The 27,097-nt window shown below is 44.5% G+C and overlaps 1 protein-coding gene across 3 annotated transcripts in view; it reads left to right on the top strand.

Moving 5' to 3' along the window:
• CXADR (CXADR Ig-like cell adhesion molecule) overlaps positions 1–27,097 on the top strand; it is a 55,054-nt gene that overhangs the window by 6,007 nt on the left and 21,950 nt on the right. For all 3 annotated transcript variants that reach the window (XM_036448451.2, XM_036448450.2, XM_045585349.1), the window contains exons 2-3: positions 16,372–16,538; positions 21,404–21,608. In XM_036448451.2, coding sequence (XP_036304344.1) covers positions 16,372–16,538; positions 21,404–21,608 — 372 coding nt within the window. The remainder of the gene's footprint in view (positions 1–16,371; positions 16,539–21,403; positions 21,609–27,097) is intronic.

Here is a 27,097-nt window from a genome sequence, read left to right as displayed (position 1 = left end):
CGATTGCTTTCCTTCGCCAGGCTGTACATTTTATGAGGTCTGGGATTGTCTGTTTATTCTCCCTGGCATTCCCAATATATGGCACAGGGCATGTGAATTGAATAAACTGGGAAAGGTGTACTAGACAGGAGTTCATGTTTGTTGACTTGAGAAAAGGATGTGGAGGGGAGGGAGGTTGGAAGATCAAGAATTGGTACGGCCGAAACTGGTTTGGCTCAATGGATAGAGCATCGGCTTGGGGACTGAAAGGTCCCGGGTTCGATTCCGGTCAAGGGCATGTACCTTGGTTGCGGGCATATCCCCAGTAGGGGGTGTGCAAGAGGCAGCTGATCGATGACTCTCTCTCATCGATGTCTCTAACTCTCTATCTCTCTCCCTTCCTCTCTGTACAAAATCAATAAAATATATTAAAAAAAGAAAAGAAAAAAGAATCGGTACGTTGTGGAGGAGGTGAGCAGGGCTGGGCCCAGTGTCCTGCCCAGGCCAGCATGGTATTCCAGCTTTGCCATGAGCCACGCCCTCCATGGTGGACAGAACGGTAACACCACCCCAGTCTCATTTGTATCTGCTTGTTTGTAGCCTGTTACATCTCCCTCCCTGTTTCTACCTTTCCTCACCCTACACAAATCATTACCTGGCATAATTAAATAAAGTTGAGAATAGAGACTACGGATTCTTTTTTTAATCCTCACCTGAGATATGTTCTCATTGATTTGAGAGAGAGAGAAACATTGATGTTGCCTCCCATACATGTCTCAACTGGGGATTGAACCTGCAGCCAGGTACCGTGTTTTCCTGAAAATAAGACCTAGCACATCTTTGGGAGCAAAAATTAATGTACGACACTCTTATTTTCGGGGAAACAGGGTAGATATGTGCTCTGACTGGGAATTGAACTCCACAACCTTTTTATGTACGGGACACTCCAACCAGCTGAACCACCCAACCAGGGTGAAACTGTGAATTTTTTATTTGGTTTGATTGGTAGCCAGCAAGTTATGTATGTGAACTTTAAAGTATCGATAGTTAATAATTCCCGGCCAATGTGGCCCAGTGGTTGAGCATTGACCTATGAAACAGGAGGTCATGGTTCAATTCCTGCCTGGGTTATGGGCTCCAATCCCAGTGTGGGGTGTGCCGGAGGCAGCTGATCAATGATTTCTCTCATTGATGTTTCTCCCTTTCTCTCTGAAATCAGTAAATATATTTTAAAAAAAACAAAAAACACACAACAACTTATGTTTAAAAATAAAAGTTATTAAAGTAATCCAGAAAATAATTAAAATTTACCTAACTAAAATGAGCTTATGCCTTTAGTTTTCTGTCTTTCACCTATCTGGTATCATTTAAGAAAACAAGTCTAATATTATAGAATAATCAATAGACTGGTATTGGAATTACATTGATCTCTGTTGATGAGTGTGGTGCTAAGTGGAAGTGAAAAGCAGTAAACTTTTCCAGGACTGGCTCCCTCCCTCATGGTCTACGTGGTCTCTTCCTGGTCCTGAGATCACAGTGGGGGAGTGAGGGGAAGGAGAAGGCCGCCTGGGCATGGCGGAGCCATCTGCGCGGGAAGCCAGCAGAGCTCAGGATCTGCTTCGCTGTTCTCTTGGGGCTCGGTTAGTGGCATTTCTGTGTCATTTATACCATTTGTTGAATCCATCCCTAAAAGAAAGTGGGAAGGAAGTTGAAAATGTTTCTACATTCAGCGGCAAACTTGTGACTTAGAGAGACATTTTGTCTCTCTCATGCTTTCCCATCTCATTGACTTTCTTGACTCACCCCAGCTGGAGGTTAAGCCTTCAAGGCCTTAATTTGACTCAGCAGCATTCGCAATTTATTTTCACTGTTAGGACGCTCTTAGAACAAAAGACTGAGGGAAGGAGATAGTAGTCTATTTTTAGGGTAGGTGTGAGTTCAGTGGCCTTCTTTAGTTTGCCCTTTGATAGTTGCTGAGAAAAAGGATTAAAGGTCAAATTAACCAGTGTGTTTACACACTGAGACAGTGCAAATTTCTTTGGAAACTGTTAAATCACTTTCATTCTTTTGAAGATTTTTCCCCCCATTGATTTTGAGAGAGAGTGGAAGGGAGGGGTAGAGACAGAGAGACACACTGATTGGTTGCCTTCTGCAGGTGCCCCAGCCAGGGCCAGGATACAATCAAGGTACGAGTCCTTGACCAGGATCAAACCCTGGGACCCTTCAGTCTGAGGGCAGAACTCAGTCCACTGAGTTAAAATGGCTAGAGCCTTTTGAAGATATTTGTTTCCGTTTATTTTAAAAATATTTTTATTGATTTCAGAGAGGGAGAAGGGAAGAGAGAGGGAGAGAATCCCAATGAGATACGATCATTGACTGGCTACCTCCTGCACACCTCCCACTGGGGGTCTTGTCCCGCATGTGCCTGGGCTGGGAATGGAACCAAGGGACCTTCTAGTTCATAGGTGGATACTTAAGCACTGAGCCACACCGGCCAGGCCCTATTTACTTCTAAGAGATAAACATGTGTATAGATTTTGAGTAGAAACAACGTAACTAATCGTGGTTACTTTTCAGCTTCGCATAGGGTAGATGAGAAATTTGTAACCATGTGCTGCAAGAATCTTTAAAACATGCAGTGTACCTGATTAGTCAGGGACACACAGTCTCTTTTCCCTTAGATTGTAAAACACACACACACACACAAACATGCGCACACACAAAAACATGCGCACACACAAAAACAAACAAACAAAAAAACCTGGCAACAGAAAAAACAACACCATGAATGAATGAATCCAAATGATACCTTTCCTTTTTGTCAGGTTGACAAAAAAATATAATTTACTTTTGGGTGTGCTGCTGAATTTTAGCCATTAGTTTGTGTGCCATGAGATGAGAAAGGTGGAAAATCACTGGGGTCGGTGTATGCTCTTTGTGAGTCTTAGAGGTTCCTTCAAAGGAAGGATGCTTTGGCTGCCCAGGTGAACTGCTCTCAAGGAACATGCAGATACACCGAACCCAACCTGCAGAGCTTGTCTTTGTTACGTTGTTACAGTGACTCTCCCTGTGACTCTCCCTGACCGCCCTCAGCCTCCGGCTCCCCGGGGAGGAGAGCTTTGAACTCCTGAATGCCGGAGGGTTCCCCTGGGTGTTTCCTCCAATAGACCAGACAAACACTCTCCAGTGCTTTGTTTGGGGCACTTCTACAGCAAGAATTGAGAAGCCTTTTTAACCTAGTTGGTTGTACCACGTGAAACCTGATTCTTACGGTAACTCTGGGCTAGAAAAGTGACTCTTCTTTAGTTTTTAAGACAATGTCACATGTATGTCCTTTGAATCCACTATCCTGACAACCTTGGGGTAGAAAGAACACTTTGTATTCCTTTTTTTTTAAATTAAAAAACTAGAGGCCAGGTGCATGAAATTCATGCATGGGGTGGTTTGTCCTTCAGCCCAGCCTGCACCCTCTCCAATATGGGACCCCTCTCACAATCCAGGACTGCTGGCTCCCAATTGCTCACCTGCCTGCCTTCCTGATTTCCTTAACAGCTTCTGCCTGCCAGCCTGATCACCCCCTAACCACTCCCCTGCCAGCCTGATTGATGCCTAACTGCTCCCCTGCCAGCCCAATTGCCCCCAACTACCCTCCCCTGCAGGCCTAGTGCTTTCCCCCCCCCCCCAACTATTCTCCCCTGCAGGCCTGGGTCCCTCCCAACTGCCCTTCCCTTCAGGCTGGGTTGCCCCCAACTTCCCTCCTCTGCCAGCCTGGTCACCACTAACTGCACTCCCCTGCAGGCTTGATCGCCCCCAACTGCCCTCCTTTGCAGGCATGGTCCCTCCCAACTGCCCTCCCTTGCTGGCCATCTTGTGTCCACATGGGGGCAGCCATCTTGTATGTTGGAGTGATGGTCAATTTGCATATTACTCTTTTATTAGATAGGCTTTTTCCCCCCTGGTCTTCCTTAAGCACATCTGTAGATGTTATATGCAACCAATTGTCACCCATATTTGCCGAGATGTGAACTATGGCTGAGTGCTATGCTATCTTCACACTAATGGGGCCTCCATATTTTTCATTTGTCTCTATATGTGGGTCGGGGCCTTTATTATGGATCCTACATATGGATTCCAGCTGGGATTCAGATGGAATTGGAGCTCTCGGGCTCCTCCTCAGACCAACAAGTTATACCTGGTAGGAATATTGAGGCCAGAGTTGTGAAACATTCTGTTTGTTTAACCCAAATAAATTAGTTAAAGAAAAAGACAAGTATCACAGGATCTCCCTCATATGTGCAATCTAATAAACAAAATAAACTGATGAACAGAATAGATCTAGAGACACAGAAGAATGGAACAAGCTGTAGAATCTCAGAAGGTGGGGGTGTGTGGGAAGAGATTATATGCATAACCAATGGATACAGACAGTTGTGTAGGGAAACCTTGGGGCAAGGGTGGACTAGAATGAGTCAGTGGGAGGAAATAGGGGGGAACTTTAAACTTTAAAAAATAGGTAATACTTTAAACAATAAAGATGAAAGGAAGGAGGGAGGGAGGGAGAAAAAAGAAGGAGGGAGGGAATATATTTTGTTTAACCCAAAATACAAAAAATATTTCCATATATGATCTAATTAAACATTAATGAGATAAACTCTTTTTATAGATCTGGTCATTATTTGACCTTCATCTCAAATTGACCATCGCAAGTGCTCAGTAGCCACATGTGGCTAGCACCTACTCTATTTATAGGTCAGCGTGGCTCTAGAACTTGGAGCTTTAGTTCCAGTTGCATTCCATCATCATATCTAGTCTCAGAACATCTTCTAACTAAAAAAAGCATGGGTGTGGCGTGCCATCAAAATAGCTTTGTCAGATGGAACATGCCTTTGGAATTGCTTTCATGAGATTTTAAATAGGAAATAATTATTTGTATTACAGGGTATTCTTGTTGGCAACTAGTTGTTAAATAAAATCCCTTGTTTTTTTTTTAAATTTAATTTCTTATAACATTAGAGCATTTGTTACTTACACACAAAATTATATCAGCTGTTCTTTTTCAACAGTATGTGCATTTATATTTTAGGTATAAGGCATAAAAAAACAAATATATTCACAGAAGTCATATTTTTAGCTTGCCTATGGGGGAATAAATGCATTTATGGAGAGTATAAGAATAGAATGGCCTCTGGTGATGTTGCTAGGGAAATTGGAATTCATTTTGGGATATTAGAAAGGAATTAATGCCAAGATTGAGGCAATCAAGTTAGACATGCTTATAACAGGGGTGATTTTCTTATTGTAATTAAAGCTTTCTTTATTAACTTTGGGACTTTCCATAGAGATAACATTATTTACTCATTTTGGTATTATGTCTATTTCTTTGCTTTTTTATTTTCTGTGATCTCATCTTTATAAGACACTTCACCCGAGTTTTTCTTTTTTTTGCACCAAGTACTCAGTTATTCCTGTCTCATGCTAATTAAAGGAAGAGAGCCTGAGGTTTTTATGAGCAAGAAGCAAAGGCAGATTGCTTAAAGTGGAGTGATACAGATTATTCTATGAAGGTGGTGAAAATATTCACCATGGCAACGGGTCTGCTTTACCCATAATGCAAAATACCCTATTTGCATTTGTTTTGTCAGAGAATTCTGAAACTAGTATTTCTGTAGAGAATACAGGGAAGATAATATGCTACACAGTTGAGGCTTAATTTTGATCAGAATTAAAATCTGAATGCTAAAAAAAAATAACAATTTTTTTTAATGATTTCCTGAGATGAGTGTGTGTGTGTGGGTGAGGGGAATGGGTGGATCCCAATCCAAGACAACAGATACATAAAAATCTGTCTGCATGTCTACATTCTGAACTCCCTTTGCCTGTCTTTCAATTATAATTTACTAGAAGCCCAGTGCTTGAATTCGTGCACAGATGGGGCTCCGGGGTGGCCTGCTCACACCCCCAACCTCCAAGCCCCACCTGGCACTGCCCCTTCACTTGCTCCACCATTCCGCCTGTGCTGTGATCGGTTGGGGTGCCTGCTCCACGCCCCCTTATCCCCTCTCCCCCTCCACTCCCTCAGCATCTGGAAATCCAGTGGCAGCTCCACCCCCTGCTGCCGCTGCTGGTCTCAGGGCAATTGGCCCCCTGCTTGCACCCACCTTGGCCTGGCACCGCCAGCTCACCTGCTCCACCATCCCACTGGTCCACTCTCATCAGGGCCCTGCTGCCAGTGCCTGCCATGTTGTGTGCCACTCCCTGGTGGTCAGCACACGTCATAGCAAGCATTCAACTCCTGGTTGAACAACTGCCCGAGGGGACAATTTACATATTAGGTTTTTATTATAGAGGATAGGATATTTTCCCTGCTCCTGATTTATAAATTATATGTTAAATATTTCTTATAGAGCACCTCAATCTCTGTGGGTGAAGTTTGCAGCTAAATAATGTGTACCTATGGGTGAGGAGTTGAAGTAGATGCTTTGAGAGAGATGAGGAAGACATCACTGTGACACTCTCAGCAAGCTTGCACCTGGAGGAAGGGGACAGCAGAGCGGGCTGGCGGTCAGATGGTTGCTGGTGAAAATTGGGTCCTTGCATGTCACGAGAGATTACTGTCAAAGGGGCACGTGCCTGGGAGGAATTTAAACGTCGCGGTAAGGTTTACCGGGGTGAAGGGAAATGATGCACCCTCAGGGATGGAGAGGCAGACAGGCTCTGGCAGCACGGCCCTGAGAATCCCAACAATCATCCGTGTATTTTCTTGGTTTTCCGAATGAGTGAGCTCTCTTTCTGCTTATCCAATCTACTTCCTGGGGTTTTCCCAGGCTTGTGCCCATCATCAGCAAACTCATTAATCAACAGAGCCAAATATCAGCAGTACAGCGATTGAAATTTCTTTTGAGAGCCAAAGACCGACTTCTGCACATGGGCCACGAAGTTTCAGTCGCACTGTAGGTGTGCACTCACATGTGGTATTCCGTGGAAGAGCCGCACTCAAGGGGCCAAAGAGCTGCATGTGGCTGCAGGTCATGGTTTGCCAACCACTGCCTTAACCAATCCCTTTCATAGACCTACAGGGTGCCATGCCCTCATCCAGTCCGATCCTTTTCGAAGGCCAGGCTTCACCCCTGTTGGTTGCCATTTTGGCTGCTACTTTTGGTACCTGCTGCACATGCCTCAATGTAGAAGGACCTCTCCCTGTGCTCTTGGCCTCTACTGCACATGTTGGGGAATTCCCCTCCCTGATTTCCCCCCTCCCTCACCAATAGTCCAGGTTCCAGGCCAGCTGTTCTCCGGGAGATTTTTTTTTCTGTCCCCTTCTCATACTAGGTCCCCAGGGTGAGGATGGGGTGGTCTCCTGGGAGCCTGTGAGTGCTGCAACTTCCTAGTGAAGCAGGCTTAATGTAGACAGTTCAGCTCCCTAGTTCATCAGGCTTCATGTCTGGTTCCCTTCTCTCCCTTCCTTTATTATAACCAGCTCACCGCGCCAACAAGATCAGATGTGCTGTGCAATGTAAAGGTGTGTGGTGTTCTTTCTGATCATTCTCTCCTCCAGGCCATTTCCCCCTCCCATTGTGTACCAGCCCTTCAGCCTTGAGTGTCCTGCTTATTATATCAGACTTCTGGTTGCTTCTCCACATTGGCCAAGAAATGTCTTACCACTGTGGGGGAGCAGGGAACTTTCCTCTGTCCTCAAAGGTTCTTTTCGGCTGGTCTAACAATTGCATCAAGAGAAAACCAAAATTAATACATGCATGTGCATGAGAATCCCACATATGTGAGAGACTCAGGGCCAGTTAGTTAAAGTGATGTATAGATGGCAGTCTGGGCTAAGGATGACATAAGGTGCCTTGTGGCTTCAGACAGTCCTTGCAGGATGACAAGAAGAGCAGACGCTCAATAATGAGTAGTTTGCTGTCCTATAGCTTAGTATGGGCAAGGCCCTTAATTCAGATTCTTCTATTCCTCTTGAGTCCAAAAGGTCTGGTTTCCTTAGCTCAAGATAACTTGCGTATTACAGAGACACATCTTGGGGTGACTTGTTTTGAACCCCTATATCTCATACCCACGTCCCTCCCCCAACTCCATCACAGCATTATATCGGCATTTTCAGATTTACACTTTTTTACAATTCATTTTTCTAACACCCTTACACTGCAGTTCCTTGACCTTTAAAATACAGAGATTTTCTATCCATTTCGCTTAGGCAGCTCTCTCCTCATGCTTCCTCTTCCTCTGAAATCTTGAACTCTGTTCTCACTGTCTCCCAGCTAGCTTGAGCTTTTGCCACTTTTGGCTTCAGTGAGATCTCTGGGCTCTGAACCCCTTTCCACCAGCTCTAGTCTCTGCTTACTTTAAAACCAGGATTTCTTCACCAATACCACAGCCTGGGCGAGTCTGTTTTGAAGAAGTGGCGTTAGAAGAGGTTTAAGTTTTAAAAATGTGGCTCTCAAAAGAAATGTCAATCGTTGTACTGTTGATATTTGGCTCTGTTGGCTAATGAGTTTGCGGACCACGTCTCTAACCAAATGAGCTACCGGCCAAGACCCCTCCATTTTAATTTAAAGGTGACTAACCTCCCATTTCCTAAGTATCTTCCTTTTCTGGGATCTTGATCCTTAAGTTTCTGTTCTACTATGTGTGTTCCGCTGTCATTTTATTGTTCTCTCCTTTTGACTTACAAACATACTCTACAGTTCTCATTTCAGAACACACTGTCTTTGATCATCACACTTCACTGTATTCTCCCATCCTTAAGAGCCTCGGAAGACCCGCAGAACAGTCAGTCGTCAGTCACTTCTGTTTTCATTCACAAACCTCAGCCTCTGTCATCAGATATTGCAACACCCCACAAAGCCTTCAGTAAATCCGCTCAGGCCTGGGTCACCAGTGATGTTCTGATTGCTAAACCGAGTCGATACATTTCAGTGTCACTTATTCCCTAACAGACTAGGAGTTCTTCCTCTGTGGACTAAGTGTGAGGGGTAAAAAACTGTAAGCTACCTTCCCAATACTACAGGAGCTCATTTCCTAGTAGAAGTGACAGGGTTATAAGATGTCAGTGAACTGTCATACTAGATGCTGCTTATTGAAAAGATCATACCAGGTCATGTTAACACTGTTCTGATGCTTTACATGCATTATTTTATTTAACCCCTACAATGAAGTAGGCGTTATTACTATTGATTCCCATTTTATTTTTTTAAAATATATTTTTATTAATTTCAGAGAGAGAGAGAGAGAGAGAGAGAGAGAGAGAGAGAGAGAGAAGGAGGGAGGAAGAGACATTGATTGGCTGCCTGAGAGAGAGAGAGAGAGAGAGAGAGAGAGAGAGAGAGAGAGAGAGAGAGACATTGATCGACTGCCTTCTGCACGCCCCCACCGGGGATCAAGCCTGCAGACTGGGCATGTACACTAACCGGGAATGGAACCAGGGACCTTTGGTCATCGGTTGATGCTGGGCCACTGAGCCACCCCAGCCAGGCCAGATCTGACTTTAGAGCCCACACTGTGAATGGGCAGGACTGTTCCCTCATTCAGTATGCTACCGGCTCAGAAATGTCAGCACTGGTGCGGTGAGCTCGCAACTGCTGCTCCTGCCTTTTTGAGTTGTGGTTGGGGGAGGAGGTGGTGGATGTCAGGGGAATGCTCCTTGTTGGTTGATTGATGGATGGTCTAACATCAGGACATATTTAGACCTGCAACTGATAATTGAGTTCAACACCCTTAATTTATGTCTGAGCCCTAGAGACGCAACATGTCCAAAACGATCAAGCTTTGACAATGGATTCCTAATCTAGTATTTATTTCCCTGTTTAAAAAAAGTTCACCCAAACTACCTAAAATACTCTCTTTAGAAATGTGTTAAGGAGAAGAACAGTGTAAATTCCAGGCTCTTACCCACCGTGGTGATTGGAATGGGTCTGTGCTTACAGTGATTTTAAAAATGAATCCTCTGTGCCAGGCAGTTTACTGGGAGACTGCTACTTATCAGGTGAATTGGCTTGGGGGCCAGGCTGCCTGCATTTGTGTCTTATTCCCCTTTAGTGTCTTCACAGCGGGGACAGCAGTAGCACCTCCCTCAGAGTTGTATGAGACTTGGAAGAATTAATATGTTTGAAGTATTTTGAAAAGTGCCTGGCCTCAGTCACTCTTGGTTACTATTTATTGTCAAGATGATGATTTCCATTTTCGTTTAGATATTTCCTGGGTGCCTGTCATTTTCCATTTCTCCTTGAGGGTGGAGAGCTGGGAATTTGTATATTTTTTAAAACTGCATAGAAAAGCAAATAAGTATACTTAGTAATGTTAATGTAAAAAGCCATTGAAATTCGTAAAGAATTTTTGTGAGTTTATTTGAGCCAAACTATATTGCCAGGAAGAGGAACCTCAAAGAATTGAGATAATGCTCAGAGAATGGTGGGTTATATCTGTATTTATACAATACATTGCAATCAAAGGAAGGGACATAGGTGAGGTACATGAAATTCATTGGTGATAGATTGAGGAGTTGGGTGGGATAAAGCAAAGTGGGGAAAGGGCCCATGGGAATGGATAAAAAGTAAAATGATGGACAAATACTTGGGTGGGTACAGCAGGAACAATTAACAAGATAATGAAGGAATTTGTGGTATCTACAACCCAGGGTCTCCAGAAAAAGGGAAGTTGTAAGTTACCCAGACATTTCAAAGGGTGTGTTATCATAGATGCAAAAAGACAGATAGGCTTGATTAAGGTAAAAGTTGACCTTGTCAGTGAAGATACCGGCCTAAGACTAACACCCACCGTAACAGTGTTTGGTTAAAAGTTTAATTTCAGACCATCTTTTGTGGTTAGTATAGGTCTCTGAGTTTACAAGACTGCCATGCAGGCCTCCCCTGAGCTTGTCAGGTCAGCATGTGGCCCCTTTCATCCACAATGTCACTTCTCATTTTCAACGTATCTGACTATCCTTAGTTCTATATGCATATTAACATACTGTACTGAGTAGCACACATAGGAGTTAAGTAACCAAAACTCCTACTAGATAGCAAAAAGCATAATTTCTAGCTTCCTTAAGTGTTTTCTTTAACCCCCCCAGCAATGTTCAAAGCCCCAGGGAAGCAGATGAGGGGAAGGGAAGGACAAGGGGTGCTCCTGGGAGGGACTGCACAGGGTCCTCTGGCCTAAGGGCTTTCAAGGGTGGAAATATTAGGGAGGCCCCAGAGGAGGATCCCAATAGATTATCTATCAGCTTTCCAGGTGTGTCCTTTGAGAGTCCTGGTCTCTGATGATTGGTCCTGTCTGTTTAAAATAGTAAACCATTATAGCATTCTCTGACATTTCTCAAAAAATCTCAATGTCAAATAGATTCTTCATCACAGCTGATATTAAGGTCGTCATAATATACCCCTTCCCAAGAAACTAAAGAACAGGACTTTAAGAATTAACCTTAAATTTTTGTTTTCATTTATAATTTTCCTTTTTTTATTGTTGTTGCTATCTTTGGAATGACTTCAGAAACTCTGAGAAACCACTTATCAGTGGTAATCGTTTTCTGCTTGATGTTGTTCTAGCGATAGCTAGAGATAGCCAGGCAGCTTTTCTTCTTCCATAACTGTGATTTTAGAATAGACACAACTAAAAGGTTTTCTTAATGTTGTATTTCCCTCATAATTGTATATAATTGTACATAAAGTTGCATTTAAAGCTGAAATCATACTATTGTAGCTTTTTATTTATTTTTAGTTAATGCTTACCTGAGGATATTTTTTCCATTAATGTTAGATAGAGTGGTACAGAGCAGCAAAGTCAGAATCATCGATATGAGAGAAAGTGCTCTTGATCAGAATCAAACCCGAGACCCTTCAGTTCACGGGCCACTACTCTATCCACTGAGTTAAACTAGCTAGGGCTAATCGTGTTCGTTTTTTTTTTTTTTTAACCCAGATGTGCTAACATTTGTTGTACTATGGACAGTAAGTAAAAAGCAATGGACTGTTCTCATCAGCATGGGACCGGCTTGCTCAGCTCCCTCTGAGCTCTGTCTCCTGTCTGGGCTCCATGGCTCCACCCCTTTGCTTCCCTGGATACAGGTATTCCATGGCCTTCCTGCTTTCCCCACAAGGTCTGGTGGTCCTCTCTACCATCATCACTCCTCCTTCTCCTTCCCTCTGCCCTGAGCTCCTTTTGTGAAACCACAGGTCCAAAGGGCTTGCTAAATAAGGCCTGGGGATATACCGTCCAGAGAAAATCTGTTCAGTGAGCGAACCTGTTTGCTTACTAGTACGGGGCAGGGTATGTAAACAACTACCTGTGAGGGCGTGTTGTGTAATAGGAGGAAGCGGTTTACTTCCTGCCTGTGGGATGGGGAGAGCCTTAGGAGGTGAAAGGTGGTGGATAAGTGGCTGGAGGTGCTCTTGGGGGGGAGGAAGTGGGGCATTCCGATGGGAAGGCATCCACAAACACACGTGCTCCGCAGGTGGGGACTTCCCGCTTCTCCCAGTGCTTCCACTCATTAACTGTTTTATAAAGTCCTCTGGAAAGATAAAAGTGTTTTTTATGTATCAAATAAGAATAAAAGGCACTGTTACAAAAACTTAAGTTGTATTTTATTCTAATTTGAACTTAGAAAAATTTATATGGCTGATGTCCTTTGACTTTTTAATTTTACTTTAATAAAATAAAAACCCTAAAAGCATTGAATGATCAGGAAGTTTTACTGGTGGTTGTTGTTATTAGCAAATTTTCACTCTCATAGCCTTACCTCTATATTTTGGCTCCGTGTCTTGATTCGTTTTGGAATGGAAGTTTCATTCTGGGCTGGGCTCAGATTGTCTTTCTCTTACTCAACACTTAAAAGTGTTATTACCAAGATAAATACAGGCAACAAATTGTAGTGGCAAAAGAAGCAGAATTCATCTTCGACTGGCAGATTCATGCTCTTTCAGCTTTTCTAAAATTGATCAAATGTATAATCTAGTCCCCAGTTCTTTTGTACTAATGTGCAAGGAACTACAAGGAGACATAGAGGGGTCCATAATTTCTCCCAACCCTAATGGAACTAATGATTTCATGGTAAGTCAGTATTGTAAAGAATCAGTTAAAAGCACTAGGAAGTATGGGCAGGACATAAGCTCATCTAGAAGATGTGGCAAAACCATGGAGCCTACTTTGGTCCACTTCACAATGAAGTTTACAAGGGAAAAATCTCCAGGATACCCTATGCTAAGGCCAAAAGGGTGATGCCGGTAGCAGAAAGTAAAGTACTGTGAGCACCTGTAGAGAAACAGAAAGAATCATTCTAGGCTAAGAGGTAGAGTGTTACGTTGGTGAATGAGGTAGGAATAGAACAGGGTTTATTAGAAACTAGAGGCCCAGTGCATGGACGCATGCGTGGGGTGGCGGGGAGGGCGGCCTCAGCCTGGCCTACACCCTCTCACAATCCCTCTCACAATCCAGGACCCCTTGGGGCAGGGGTCCTCAAACTTTTTAAAGTGGGGGCCAGATCACAGTCCCTCAGAGAGCTGGAGGGCCGGACTATATGAACTACTAATTCCTACTGTAACAACCTCGGCTGCGCTCACTGCCCAAAAAACCTGGCGGGCCGGATCAGACTCCTCCGCGGGCCGCAGTTTGAAAACCCCTGCCTTGGGGGATGTAGCAGTGTGGCCAGTGAGGAGCCTGAGCTTCAGTAGCACCCACCAGCTTACCAGCCGTGAGCCGTGAGCCCAGCTTCTGGCTTAGTGGCACTCACCCTGTGGGATGTGAGAGCGCACTGACCACCAGGGGGCAGCTCCTGTGTTGAGCATCTACCCCTTGGTGGTCAGTGCACATCATAGAGACTGGTCGTCTGGTTGTTCGAATTGTTCAGTCGTAATGGTCGCTTCGGCTTTTATGTATACAGATGATAGAAAGTGTGTATTTGGGGATTGATTCTTGAGAGACCCTTGAGATCACACACATAAATTTCAAATCACTTAGTTTTAAATAGGAATGTTAGATAGGAAATGCAGACTGGAGTGGTATGGACTTCTTGGAGGCAATATTAAGTAGTAGTCTATTTGGGCCGAATCAGTGGATTTGGATGGTGTATCATCATCAATCTTTGTCTAAACTCTAGAGCACATGTGTCAAACACAAGGCCCGCCGGCCAAATCCGTCCCGCCAGGCCTTGCAATGTGGCCCGCACCGCACTGTCATCACTGCACTCCGCTGCGTTTCCATCACAATGACAGTTTATGACTGTTCAGTAAACCATTCGGCCCGCGATTTAGGCTGGATTTTAGATTTTGGCCACTTCTCTGATTGAGTTCGACACCCCTACTCTAGAGCCTTAAAAACAATGACATGTCTTTGTTCCTCATTCTATGGGTTGCCAGTTTAGGCTAGGCTCGGAAGGAAAGCTCTGGGCTCACTACGCCTGCCAGCAGCTGGTCTGAACTGCTGCCCAGTATTCCGGGGGGGCTGCATGGTGGGCAGCTGCAGCTATTGATCAAACACCTCCGTTCTCTTCTGTGTGATTTGTTCACTCGGTGGCAGGTGGCAGGGGTTTGGGAGGGCGAGAGTGGGAGCAGCAAGGCCTTTTCCTCCCCTCAGAGAAGCCACACTTCTGCCGTTTTCTACTGGCCAGTGTGAGGCCAGCCTCTGATTTAAGGGAGCGGAGAGTCTGTGTCCAGTTTTAATCTGCTGTTTAAGGAGGGCACTTAAATGTGATAAAACGCTTACGATGGCTCCTGAGTATAAATGGTCTTAAACGTAATCTGGCTTTTCTTTCGTTCTCAATCTTTAAGCTTCAACTTCGTTAGCATCTTATTACAAGTGATAGCCAATGTGCTAATGGAAAGGACCCCGGGATGGCTAATTCCTCATTTTTGGTTTGTCCTCATTATGGAGTATTAGGACTTGGGTTTACTCTGATTTTTCTCTCATGTGTTTATTTTTATGGGGGGATCGAGGGAAGAGAAGGGGAGGAAGCCAGGACCCATGGACCATGTATGATTTTAGTGCCTCAGGCCTCTTCCAGGTCATAATCCTGCCACTGAAGTTAGGGTGGGTGATGGAGAGGCCGGAATGGGAGAGCTGCTGAAATCTGCTGCTCAGTTGAAACTTTGGTTCTGCATACATTAGATGTCTAAATTTATATGTGAAGAAATGTCCTCATCAGGAAAACATAGATTGACAAACTAGTGCTATGCAATCCTTTACAGTGTAAATAATAAAAAATTAAGTTTTGTGGGAATTGTTAGGTTGTTCGAACTCTGATCTTTCATAAGACATGAGTAGTGAACAGACCTATTTTTGTGTGTGAAACTGATATGAACAAAATTGCTTAAAAAAAAAAAAGACATGAATTGACTGAGCTTGGTATTTTTACCCTTATTTAGATTAAGAAGTGGCGCCATTTTGCTCAGAGGTTATTTCTACCTTTTATGCATGTAAAAGATTGTTGTAAACCATTAGCTGCAAGAAGGATACTTTATCTTTAATTTTATTGAATTTATTGGAGTGACATTGGCTAATAAAATTATAGATTTCAGGGATACAATTCTGTAATACATCAGCTGTATATTGTGTTCACACCCCCAACTCAAGAAGGACACTTTTTTTTTGTAATTACAGTGTGTCAGTGGGGTTAAGCCATCTCTTTTTGACAAACTCAATCAGCATAATCTTAGACATTTGTTTGGGGCACAGGGCATCTTATTTTGGCAGCTTCTTTTCCAGTTTTGTTGAGATATCATTGACACATACTGCACGGCATAAGTTTAAGATGTACAGCATGATTTGACTTACATGTAGAGTGAAATAATTACTACAGTAAATTTAGTCAAGATCCATCGGCTCATAGAAAGATACACACAAAGAAAGCAAAAGAAAAAATATGTTTTTTTCCTTGTGATGAGAACTCTTGGGCTCTACTCACTTAGCTTAGAAATATTTTCAAGCATTCAATAAAAGTTATGGAATCAAAACTAAAAAGCAAAACAAAGCAAAAAGCTTAGAATTATTAATTCTAAGAAGAAGAAAAGGTGTCAGAATTCATCAGCATGCGTCCCAGCGATAAGGAATTCCCATTGTGTTGGTGGCACCAAGACGAGCATGGCTAATGTGATCTTGAATTGGCATGGCACAACTGGCCTTGCAGAGATTGCAGCTAAATTCAGTTTTAAACATCTGCTTGGGTGTGAACACCCTCTATACAGTTGGGAAGTTCACCGAGCCCTTAAAGGAGATTATATTGGATACGACCTTACATTGTCATTCTAATTTTACAAAGGGGCACCAACTGAAAACCGGGCACCTCTAAGTTTGAACTCGCATCTTGTTCTCACAGCATCCTGTGTCCCTTCTGAACGGCTGGGTGGTCCAAGGGTTCAGATGCTTAGTCCGCATGTGTGTTTCCTTCTCCAGATGTCGCCAGAAGTTTGAGCATCACCAGTCCTGACCACATGATTGAAAAGGCCAAAGGGGAAACTGCCTACCTGCCCTGCAAATTTACACAAGGTCCGGAAGACCAGGGGCCGCTGGACATCGAGTGGCTGCTGTCCCCCGCCGACAATCAGAAGGTGGACCAAGTGGTAAGTTTGCCGAGTGCTCGCTCGCTCAGCAGCTGTACGTGGAACTTGTCTTCGGTGCCCATCACTGCTCTGACCACATAGCTTAGCGGGCACGGGAACCTCTGAAAGTCTGGTGTAAAGTGTGGATGAGTCAGGAAGTAGTGGAGCAGACATGACAGCGCGGCAGAAATGTGCATAGTGTGTGTTAAGGGTTGCCAAGCGACTCAGACTTTGTGAAAAGTTGATAAGATTGAGTTCCTAACTTTAACACAAGAGTTCTGATACCAGTATAAGGGTCAAGTGTAGCAGGGTATAACACAATTACATGCTATTACAGAATCTGTCCTCTATATTTTTTTATTTTTAAATCCTCACCGGAGGATATTTTTCCATTGGTTTTTAGATAGTATGTGTGTGTGTGTGTGGCGGTGGGGAGAAGAGAGAGAAAGGGAAAGAAACATTCATGTGAGAGAAACATCTATTAATACCTCCCACAGATGCCCTGACTCAGGCCAGGGATCGAGAGAGACAGAGAGAGAGAAACATTCATGTGAGAGATACAGCTATTAATACCTCCCGCAGATGCCCTGACCCAGGCCAGGGATCGCGCTCACAGCTGAGGCATGTGCCCTTGATTGGGAATCGACCCTGAGACCCTTTAGTCTGTGAGCCAATGCTCCAACAACTGAGCCAAACTGGCCAGGGCTGTTCTCCATATTTCTCCAAGGTAAATATCCTATATAATGAATTTCTTTAAAAGCAAAGCAAATCTTCCTAGCAAAACAGCAACATTAAACTTGAAAAATTAAATATCAAAATATTGTTATAATCTCATCTCATCTCTCTCTCTCTCTCTCTCTCTCTCTCTCTCTCTCTATATATATATATATATATATATATATATATATATATCAAGCTTTACCTCTTAATGGTACCAAAATGTTTCACTTAATTTAGAATATTGCATATTAGCTTCATCTGACACATGTAATAAAAAAATAAAGTCAATGATAAAAATTTATAATATTAGACCAGGGAGAGGGAAATAAGTCCACATATTTGGAGGAATATGGTAATACATTTAACCCTTGAACAACACAAGTTTGAACTGTGCAGTTCCATTATACATAGATTATTTTAATAAATGCTCTAAATGTATTTTCTCTTCTTTATGAATTTCTTAATAACATTTTCTTTTCTCTAGTTTACTTTTTTTTTTTTATAAAAATACAGTATTGAATACATATAACATATAAATTATGTCCTGATTGACTATTTATGTTCTTGGGAAGGCTTTTAGTCAATGGAATACTATTAGCAGTTAACTTTTGGGGCAGTCAGAAATTGTATATGCACCCTGGCTGGGTGGCTCATTTGTTTGGAGCATTGTCTCGTACACCAAAAGGTTGCAGGTTCAATTCCCTGTTGGGATGCGTAAAGGGAAGCAACCGATTGATGTTTCTCTCTCCCCCTTCCTCTCTCTCTTAAAATAAATAAAAACATATTCTCAGGTGAGGATTAAAAAAAGAAAAGTTATTTGCAAATTTTCTACTCAGGGTTGTATGAGTACAGGTATTCCTAAGCCCTGCATTGTTTGAGGGTCAACTATGTACATATTCAGAAGATAAATTTTATTTTCACTTATGACCCATGTAAAAGAAGGCTGAATGGCTGAATCAGGGCAGCAAGGTAATTACTCTTTCCAGCAAATCCAGGCAGTGTATTTGGAAAGGAAATAATTAAGGTACTTTCCCATGTTGAGAATGACTAGGGCCACTCCCTCCAAGGACACACCTCTGCCCTGGTTCTGCTGCTGGAAATCCCTTCTGCCTCCCTCCCTCAGCAAAGTAAATTGAAATGGACTCAGCCCAGATGCCCTGTGTCCTCCCTCCTTGCCTTGTTCTTCCCACCCCACCCCCAACCCCTTCCCACGGAGGGCCAGCACCATTGAACACAGGCTTTTTTCTGCCTGGGGTCCTGTGTACCCTCACGGCCCTGGCAGCACAGGGCCTGTCTCCCTTTCAAGCCCAGGGCTCCGCCCTCGTGGCTGAGATGAATGGATGGGGAGGGAGAATCTTGCCTAAGTGCTTTTGGCTTAAGGCGTGTAAGGGAAGCCATAACAAGGAGCTTCTGGAGACCAAGAAGCCCGGTGTGTGTCCGTAGTCCTGTGTGTCTGTTCCTGGGAGGGGTGGGAGCACAGCCTTGGTTCCTGCAGGACTTGGGAGATAGCAGGAAGCCAGGGCTGCTTAAGCATCCCCTTGTGCATTACAAAAACTAGCCTTGGAGTGTAACGCAGCACCATCAGCCCAGCGAGAGCTAGAAGGGTTAGGGGGAGATTGGTGCCGAAGAGCATGCTTACATAGAATGAAGCTACATTCTATAATATGTTAGCGGTGCCCCTTTCATTTATTTATATCAGCAGGCAGAAATTGGGCTGGAGAAATTTCCATCCTACTCCTGTGTGATCTCTGTAGGCAGTAGACAGTTTGCCATGGACTGTGTACTTACTCTGTGCTCTGTGGCATTTCATATACTTTAATTATATGTGTTTAAGCCTTAAAACAACACTCTAAAGTGAGGGTTATTGTTGTACACATGAGGAGGAGACAGCGGAGGCCCGGAGATTGTATTGAACACTCCCCGGGTCACATGGCTGACCACATTGCCGCTGGGGTTGGAAGCCAGGTCTCTGACTTGTCCCCCTTTGCACCATCCCGGACTGCCTCCCATGTTCCAGAAGCCTCTGCTTCCTCAGGTGTAACCTGGGAACAAAAATACCTACCTCTCAAGATTGCAATGAGAGTTTTCTGAAATACTGTATGCATAGTGTTGCAATGTTAATAAAATAACGGTGCCAGCGCAAAGGGATCTGATGTGCACCTTAGCTGCGTGACTTTGTAAAAGCTGATCTGGGAGGGTCACAGCGTTCCAGCAGTTAAAGGATAAATGTGGGTAAGAACACCACCCTGCAGGATTGTGAAGAGAAACCAAAATGGCCTGGTAAATGTTAGTTAGTTCCCTATTTCTTAACTGCTGTTCATAACCTTGTCTCTGTGGGAAAAGACTCAATAGTTTACAAAGTCGCTACCAGTGGGGACACATCTTATTTGTCAGTCCCTCTTCTAAAGACTACTAAACTATGTGAGTAGCAAAATGTGGGATTGAAAGTGCTGTAGATTGAGCTTTCTGGGGAGTCCATGGTTAATACAAAGGAGCACACAGGGCAGCCTCGTTGGAGGGGTTAGTATTGCTGTTGACACGTGGGTGTGGCGAGAAGGTGGAACAAATACAGTAATGGCCGAGTTTGCAGAGTAAGCTGGCTGTGCACCTTCAGATGTCTACTGTGACTGAGTGCTTCCTGGAAGCAGACGCTGAATAGATAAATAAGAGATCTTTTCAGATAAAAAAATTATTTGGAGAATATAGACTATAGTCATGTTTCTGGTTATTATTTGAGTTTGGCACCACCGCTCTTTGGCCCTTGGGTCTCACATGACCTGAATGAAGGATTTCTTGGCACATGTGAAAAATTACAAAGTGTGTTGAATTAATTTTTCTTTTTCTTTTTTTTTTTTTTAATATATTTTATTGATTTTGTACAGAGAGGAAGGGAGAGAGATAGAGAGTTAGAAACATCGATGAGAGAGAGTCATCGATCAGTTGCCTCTTGCACACCCCCTACTGGGGATATGCCCGCAACCAAGGTACATGCCCTTGACCAGAATCGAACCCGGGTCCCTTCAGTCCCCAAGCCGACGCTCTATTCATTGAGCTAAACCGGTCCCGGCTAATTTTAATTATACTTAGAGGTGACTATTATCATTCTCTTCTGAGATAAGTTAGTTTCCCCGCTGAATTTAGCCTTCAGGCATTTCAGGTAAACTCAGAAAACTCAGTGGAATTAGGAAAGGGTCTTTGCTCTCCTGACAAGATTGAAAGATCCTGTTACCCTGGGAACACGTCTTAAGCGGTTTATTTTATGACTTTTAATCTATTAGAGTCTAGAACCCTCAATTATTAAATACTAGAGACCCCATGCACGAAAATTGATGAGCTGGGGCGGGGGCGGAGGTCTCAGCCCAGCCTGCCCCCTCTCATAGTCCGGGAGCCCTCAGGGGATGTCCTACTGAAGGCTTAGGCCCGCTCTCTGTGGGGGAGGTGACCAGGCCAATCAGAGGAAGGCGCTGCCCCCATCATCCTGCCATTACTGCTGCTGCTGCTGCCGCTGCTGACCGCTGTGGCTCTCTGAGCCTTGGGCCTCTGCAAAAGGGGCCAAGGTGCTGGACTGGCCCGCGTGCTGGCACGCCTCTCCCTCCCAGTGCTGCCCGCCCGTGCCACCGGCCCTAGGCCCTCACAGCCGCTGTGGCTTTGTCTGGAAGACGTCCTGATTAGCATATGACCTCTTTATTAGTATAGATCAATCCTCCAACTTAGTATTAAGACAAAAATGTCTTTGTTATTGCTGTTTTGTTAGACTTCACAGATCTAACACATCATAAGCCCTTTTTGGGGAATGGTGATGGTGTGTACTTGATTTTATACACTTGATTGGCATGCCTACTGCAGCCTTGGAGGCAGCTGAGGAATGGTTACAGAAATTCACAATTCTGTGTTCTTGTCCAGTTTCACTAGCACATAGCCCTAATACAGGGCTGTGTTCCTCATGCTCGGTCTTCGCTTTCACGTTAAAATGAGAGTGTGCGGCCACACTCAGGATCATATTGACCGCTCTCCGTTTTCTTCTTCTGTGCTTTGGATCGCTGTGGCTTCCTCGTCTATGTGTCTCACTGTTTTGGGGCCCTGCAGTGGCCTGGTGTTTCTAGAGCTCTGATGACACAGCTTTTGCCTCGTTGTTGTGTTCCCGTCTGATTGTGGTTTTCTTTTAGATTATCTTATATTCTGGAGACAAAATTTACGATGACTACTATCCAGACCTGAAAGGACGAGTACATTTTACAAGCAGTGACCTCAAAGCTGGGGATGCGTCCATAAATGTGACCAATTTACAGCTGTCAGACATCGGCACATACCAGTGCAAGGTGAAAAAGGCCCCTGGCGTGGGCAACAAGAAGATTCAGCTGAAAGTTCTTGGTAAGTTCTTTTTATTAATGTTACTTGCTGCCCTAACCGATTTGGCTCAGTGGATAGAGCATGGGCCTGCGGACTGAAGAGTCCCAGGTTCAATTCCGGTCAGGGGTATGTACCTTGGTTGCGGGCACATCCCCAGTAGGAGGTATGCAGGATGCAGCTGATCAATGTTTCTAACTATCTTTCTCCATTCCTTTCTGTAAAAAAATCAATAAAATATATATTTTTTAAATGTTACTTGTTAACAGGGTGAGTTGTCACAGTAGGAGAGTAGCATTTATGTGAGACAAAGCTTAGTTTTTTAGAGTAATAATTTGAAACATTTGCAGTAATTCTATCCTCAAATAACATAAAAGTAGCCTTTTTTGGATAGAAAAAATAAATGACTATTTTTTTTTATATTTATGTTTCTTGGTGAAATTCCTAAAGGGGTTTGAAAGTAAGTGAAGAGGTTCTGTGATATAGGAAAAGAACACTGGCCAGGAGTTAGGGGATCCAGGTTTGTTTTGGTTTTGGTGTTGTCCTCAGATTTGTCCCGAGAACTAAAGAGCATCTTTATTTCCTGGGCTCTAGCCTACCTTTGTGAAACATTACGAGTTGTAATTGTCATTAAACCTCCATTTGATCTCATTCAGTCCAACATTGTTATGGGTACTGTACACTTTCTCAAACTACATTACCCAGCAAATGAATGAGGTTTCTGTGATGATGAATTGGAGTATTTAGAGTGGAGGAGATGGTAGAAGGAATACTGAGTTGGGATTAGACCATGAGACATCAGAGCCATTTAACTCCTTGGGCCTCTCAGTTTTTTCATCCTCAAAAGAAGGGGATTAGCCACATGGATGTCTTGTCGCTCTCTCTCCGATGGTTAAGAAGGAGATACATGTATTACATACACTTTTTGCAAGCTGTTCAAGACTGCCAAGCTTACCATCCTTCTCTGGATGATGTGATCACGCATCAGCACTTTTAACCCTTTCACATGAGAAATAAAATCCCCTCTGTTTTAGAGAACTAGTGAGGGGGTAAGCGTTTTGGACCCAGGCTCATTGTGAACGTCATTCTTTTCAGATCAGAGACAAGAAGGCAGGTGTCAGTGGCCTCAGGGCCACATAGGGGCCATCTGTGACAGCGGCATTGGGTGGGCACCCAGGGCTGGGCAGCGGCTTTGGGTGGGCACCCAGGGGTGGGCAGCGGCTTTGGGTGGGCACCCGGGGGTGGGCAGCGGCGTTGGGTGGGCACCCGGGGGTGGGCGGCGGCGTTGGGTGGGCACCCGGGGGTGGACGGCAGCGTTGGGTGGGCACCCGGGGGTGGGCGGCGGCGTTGGGTGGGCACACAGGGGTGGGCAGCGGCTTTGGGTGGGCACCCGGGGGTGGTAGAGGCGCTCTGTTCTAAAGGGCACCCATTCGGAATATTTCCCATGGTACAAAAGCACGTGAACCCGAATGAGGAGCCAGGAAAAGGACCCTGGTAGCGTTAGAAATTCCAACTCTCTGTGTCTACATTCAGCAAACACGGAGTTACCTTTCTTTTTTATAAATGTGAACGCAGGTAAGAGTTGAGGAAATCTGAACTCGTGTCTCAGACCCAGGCGTACCCGGGATTATAACCCTGACTGTGTATCTTCTTTTAGCCCTACTCTGCAGAAATCACTGAGTTGAGGTATCTATGGAATTTTAAGAGTCTCATGCTCTACCGACTGAGCTAGCCGGGCTATCTATGGAATTTTAACTGGCTCATGGTGTCCCAAGCAGAGTGTACCAGTTAATCAGACGGTCGGGATTTTTTGTTGTGAAGTCCCTGTTTGATGGGGCAGGAACACTGGGAGGGATGTGATCGGCATGTATTCCCAGAAGAGGGGTGGGCAAGCTCAGAGAGTGTGTGTGTGTGTGGGGGGGGGGGGGGGGGGGGGATGGGTGATAGAGAGGTTGAGATTGATTCTGTAGGACCAGGTCCTGGGTTGAATTTGTAGGTTTCCACGGAAAGGCTCTATAGCACAGGCAGCACATAACCCAGACGGAGCCCAGCTTGGGCCATAGTATGGCCAAGCACACTGAGGCCAGCAGCCATGGCCGTGGGGAAGGAGGAATGATACTCTTCCATTAAAAGTCACCACCTGGACATTGAAGTCCTCGGGATGGATCAGCGGGAGGCACCGACTCAGTCACCTCTCTCCTTAGCTCTGTGAGGCCTCACCAGGGCCAGGTTAGACCCCGAATGCAGACTGGGGAGGGAGCCCGGGTTCAGGGTGAGAGGAGGAAGCAGGAAGTGAGAGCTCTGATCCTGGGAGTGTGTCTCAGGCAGAGGACAGCTCCTCTGGGACTCCCTTCCGTGTTGTCAGATGAGTCAGGCTGTGGGGGAAACCACAAGGATGTTCTTTGAAAGTGAGAGTCTGACAGGTGCGCGTCTGTTAGCGTTTCCTGGAGTCCTGCGGAGACAGTCTGTGGAGGAAAGACAGTGAAGTGCTCTCGAGGGACCTGCCAGGTGGTGACCCGGGGCGGGTTCTTGCTGGGTTCTCTGTGAGGGGCCCAGGGTAAACATCGACACGTCGTGGGAAAGCTGGAGGTGCCCTGTGCTGTCTGCAGAGCAGCCAACGCTGCCTCTGGCTCCTGGACCTGAGCTGGGATGCCTGGGGGTCGCCTGGGGGTGAGGGCCACTGTGCTGTGTTGGAGGCCCACCCTTCTCCGGCTCCGGCAGACGCACCAGCTGTGCATGTGGATGCAGCTCAGTTGTGAGGCTGAAAGGGGAACGGATGGAGAACCCACAGCAGGAACCAGTACTGTGGCTGCACCAGAGCCTTCCCCACAGCTCCACAGGGCCTGTCCCTGAGACCTCGGGAACCCACAGGCTGGGCTGTGACGAGGAGCATTCACAGTAAACAGTGTCCTGGGCATGTGGTGGCTCAGGCAACGCGGGTGTGGAAGCCATTAGGAGAGGGCAGGACTTCTTTTCACTTTTTATTCTGAAATAACTTTTAGTTTTATGGAAAGTTTCAAAAATTTTGTTCCTAAGAGTAGACCCATCCTCTAATTTCTCCTGATGTTAACATTTCACAAAGTGTTAGTACGGTTATCAAAACCAAGAAATTAATGTTGGGACAATACCATTAACTAAGCTCCAGACCTAATTGAATCTCAGTGTTCTCTTTTAAAAAAAAAAAAAAAAAAAAAAAAAAAAAAAATATATATATATATATATATATATATATATATATATATATTTTTTTTTTATTTATTTATTTATTTATTTATTTATTTATTTATTTTGTATTTATTTATTTATTTATTTTGTACAGAGAGGAAGGAACGTCAATCAGAGAGAAACATCGATCACCTACCTCCTGCACACCCCCTACTGGGGATGTGCCACAACCAATGTACATGCCCTTGACTGGAATCGAACCTGGGACCTTTTAGGCTGTAGACCAACGCTCTATCCACTGAGCCAAACCGGTTAGGGCTGAATCTCAGTTTTCTACTAAAGTCCCTTTGTGCTAGGATCAAGTCTAAGATTCACATGCCTTTATGTCTCCTGAGCTTCCTTCAGTCATATAAGAGCATGTGATGTCATATCTCATTGACAGTTTAAGTTTTATCTGATAGGTTTCTCCACTGAAAGCTGAAGATTTTTCCTTCTGTAATTAAAAGTAAAATCTTGGGGAGCCACTTTTAGAGTATACAAATACGTCGTTTCTTCTCAAATTTGGGCCAATGATTTTTAGCAACTTTGCATTGATTTTGCCTGAAGTTGGTGTTTTGAACCAAGCAAAATGAGCATTTTTGGATGGATGTCATGGTGAGGAAAGTATACAGGGTGGGGCAAAAGTAGGTTTACAGTTGTTCATATGGAAAATAATGCAATAATTAATAGGTTATATAAGAATAAACTCTGTTCCACATTCTCACAGCTGTGACCCTTTTGCCACCCCCTGTATATCCTGTTCCTTATGGAGATGTAGTGTGTTTCCTATAGACTGAGGTAGGCCACTAGTATGGAGGGATAATGATGTAAAGCATATATGGAGCGCAGCAATGCTAAGTTGGTGGGACACTGGCCACCTACAAATTGACGATGATCATGTACCCTTACCTGAGAAGAACTAGCTCTGCCAATGATCATGGTTGCAAATACTCTGAAGAAAATGGCCAGGTAGCCCTGACTGGTTTGGGTCAGTGGATAGAGTATCGGCCTGCAGACTCAAGGGTCCTGGGTTCGATTCCAGTCAAGGGCTGTACCTTGGTTGCGGGCACATCCCCAGTGGGGAGTGTGCAGGAGGCAGCTGATGATGTTTCTCTCTCATCAATGTTTCTAACTCTCCCTCTCCCTTTCTCTCTGTAAAAACATTAACAAAATCTATTAAAAAAGAGAAAAAGAAAGAAAGAAAGAGAGAAAGAGAGAAAGGAAGAAGAAAAGGGCCAGGAAGGAAGGAAGAAAGGAAGACAAAGAAAAGAAAGAAAGAAAATGGCCAGGTATCCTGGAATCCCAGACCAAAGAAACATTAGGGGATAAAACTCCATCTGTGTCCCATGCAGGCAGCTGCCATGGGTGAAGAGTTCATCTTCCCTGTGGTGTCATGGCTGGGGACAGAAAGTAGGTGGGACACTCCTAGGCAGCACTCAGAAACCATGGTTGGTAGAATCTCGTTCTCTTGTGGATGGAAGATGTTGAGATCTCAAACCCACTGGGGCCCGGGATGTCCTAGCAGTCCCTTTAAATAACTGTTCTTTATTGGGTACGTGTGGTACCTGGGAAAGGGCCATCGTTAGTAAGAAAGATGAAGGTTGGGGTTAGTATGCTGTATTACCAGGAGATATCTGGTGTACAAAGCATTGCTTTCATGTCCCACTGCGAGTTTGTGTACTAAAGGATTTATTGGTAGTTTGAAGAAATGAGGAACAAAGCTCATCTTGTTTAAGACTCACAGGATGAAATAATTTGCAAAACCTCTTTCAGTGTCCAATTCATGCAGTCTCCAGGGCAACTGATCAATCTGAAAAGGAGACAGATTTGCTTAGGAAATCAGCAATGCCATCAGATGCATCTCTGGATCCTTAGAAAACAGTACAAGTAGTAACAGATGAAGGAGAGAAACACCATCAAATTATCTCGAAGTGATAGGTCTTACTGGCCACATTGGAGCAACGGTTTCAGTTAGAGTTAAAGATAGTCATACCATGGAAGATCCAGCAATGACTGAGAAAAGGAAAACATACCAGCATTTACAGAAATGTTCAAGCAGTGTTAGTCCTCATTGTGTATCACTGTAAAACCCATTCACGTTTATTCATAGCAGTGGAAGAGTGAAAGCCGGTGCAGACTAAGAAAAAAGAAGAAAGCAGTCCTGCCATCTATCAGGCGGGGAGGACAGGTCCAAGCAGCCAGCTGCAGAGCCTAGAGGGGACAGTGTTCCTCTCAAGTCCGTAGAGCTGCAGGGAACTATAGGCTACCACTGCCTGCCCAGTGTTGCCCCCAGCCCTTGATCCCATCCT

Source organism: Pipistrellus kuhlii, unplaced genomic scaffold, assembly GCF_014108245.1.
Source record: "Pipistrellus kuhlii isolate mPipKuh1 unplaced genomic scaffold, mPipKuh1.p scaffold_m20_p_2, whole genome shotgun sequence".
Lineage (NCBI taxonomy): Eukaryota > Metazoa > Chordata > Mammalia > Chiroptera > Vespertilionidae > Pipistrellus > Pipistrellus kuhlii.
The sequence above is the reverse complement of the archived record's forward strand: the minus strand, read 5'-3'. Positions and strand labels throughout refer to the sequence as shown.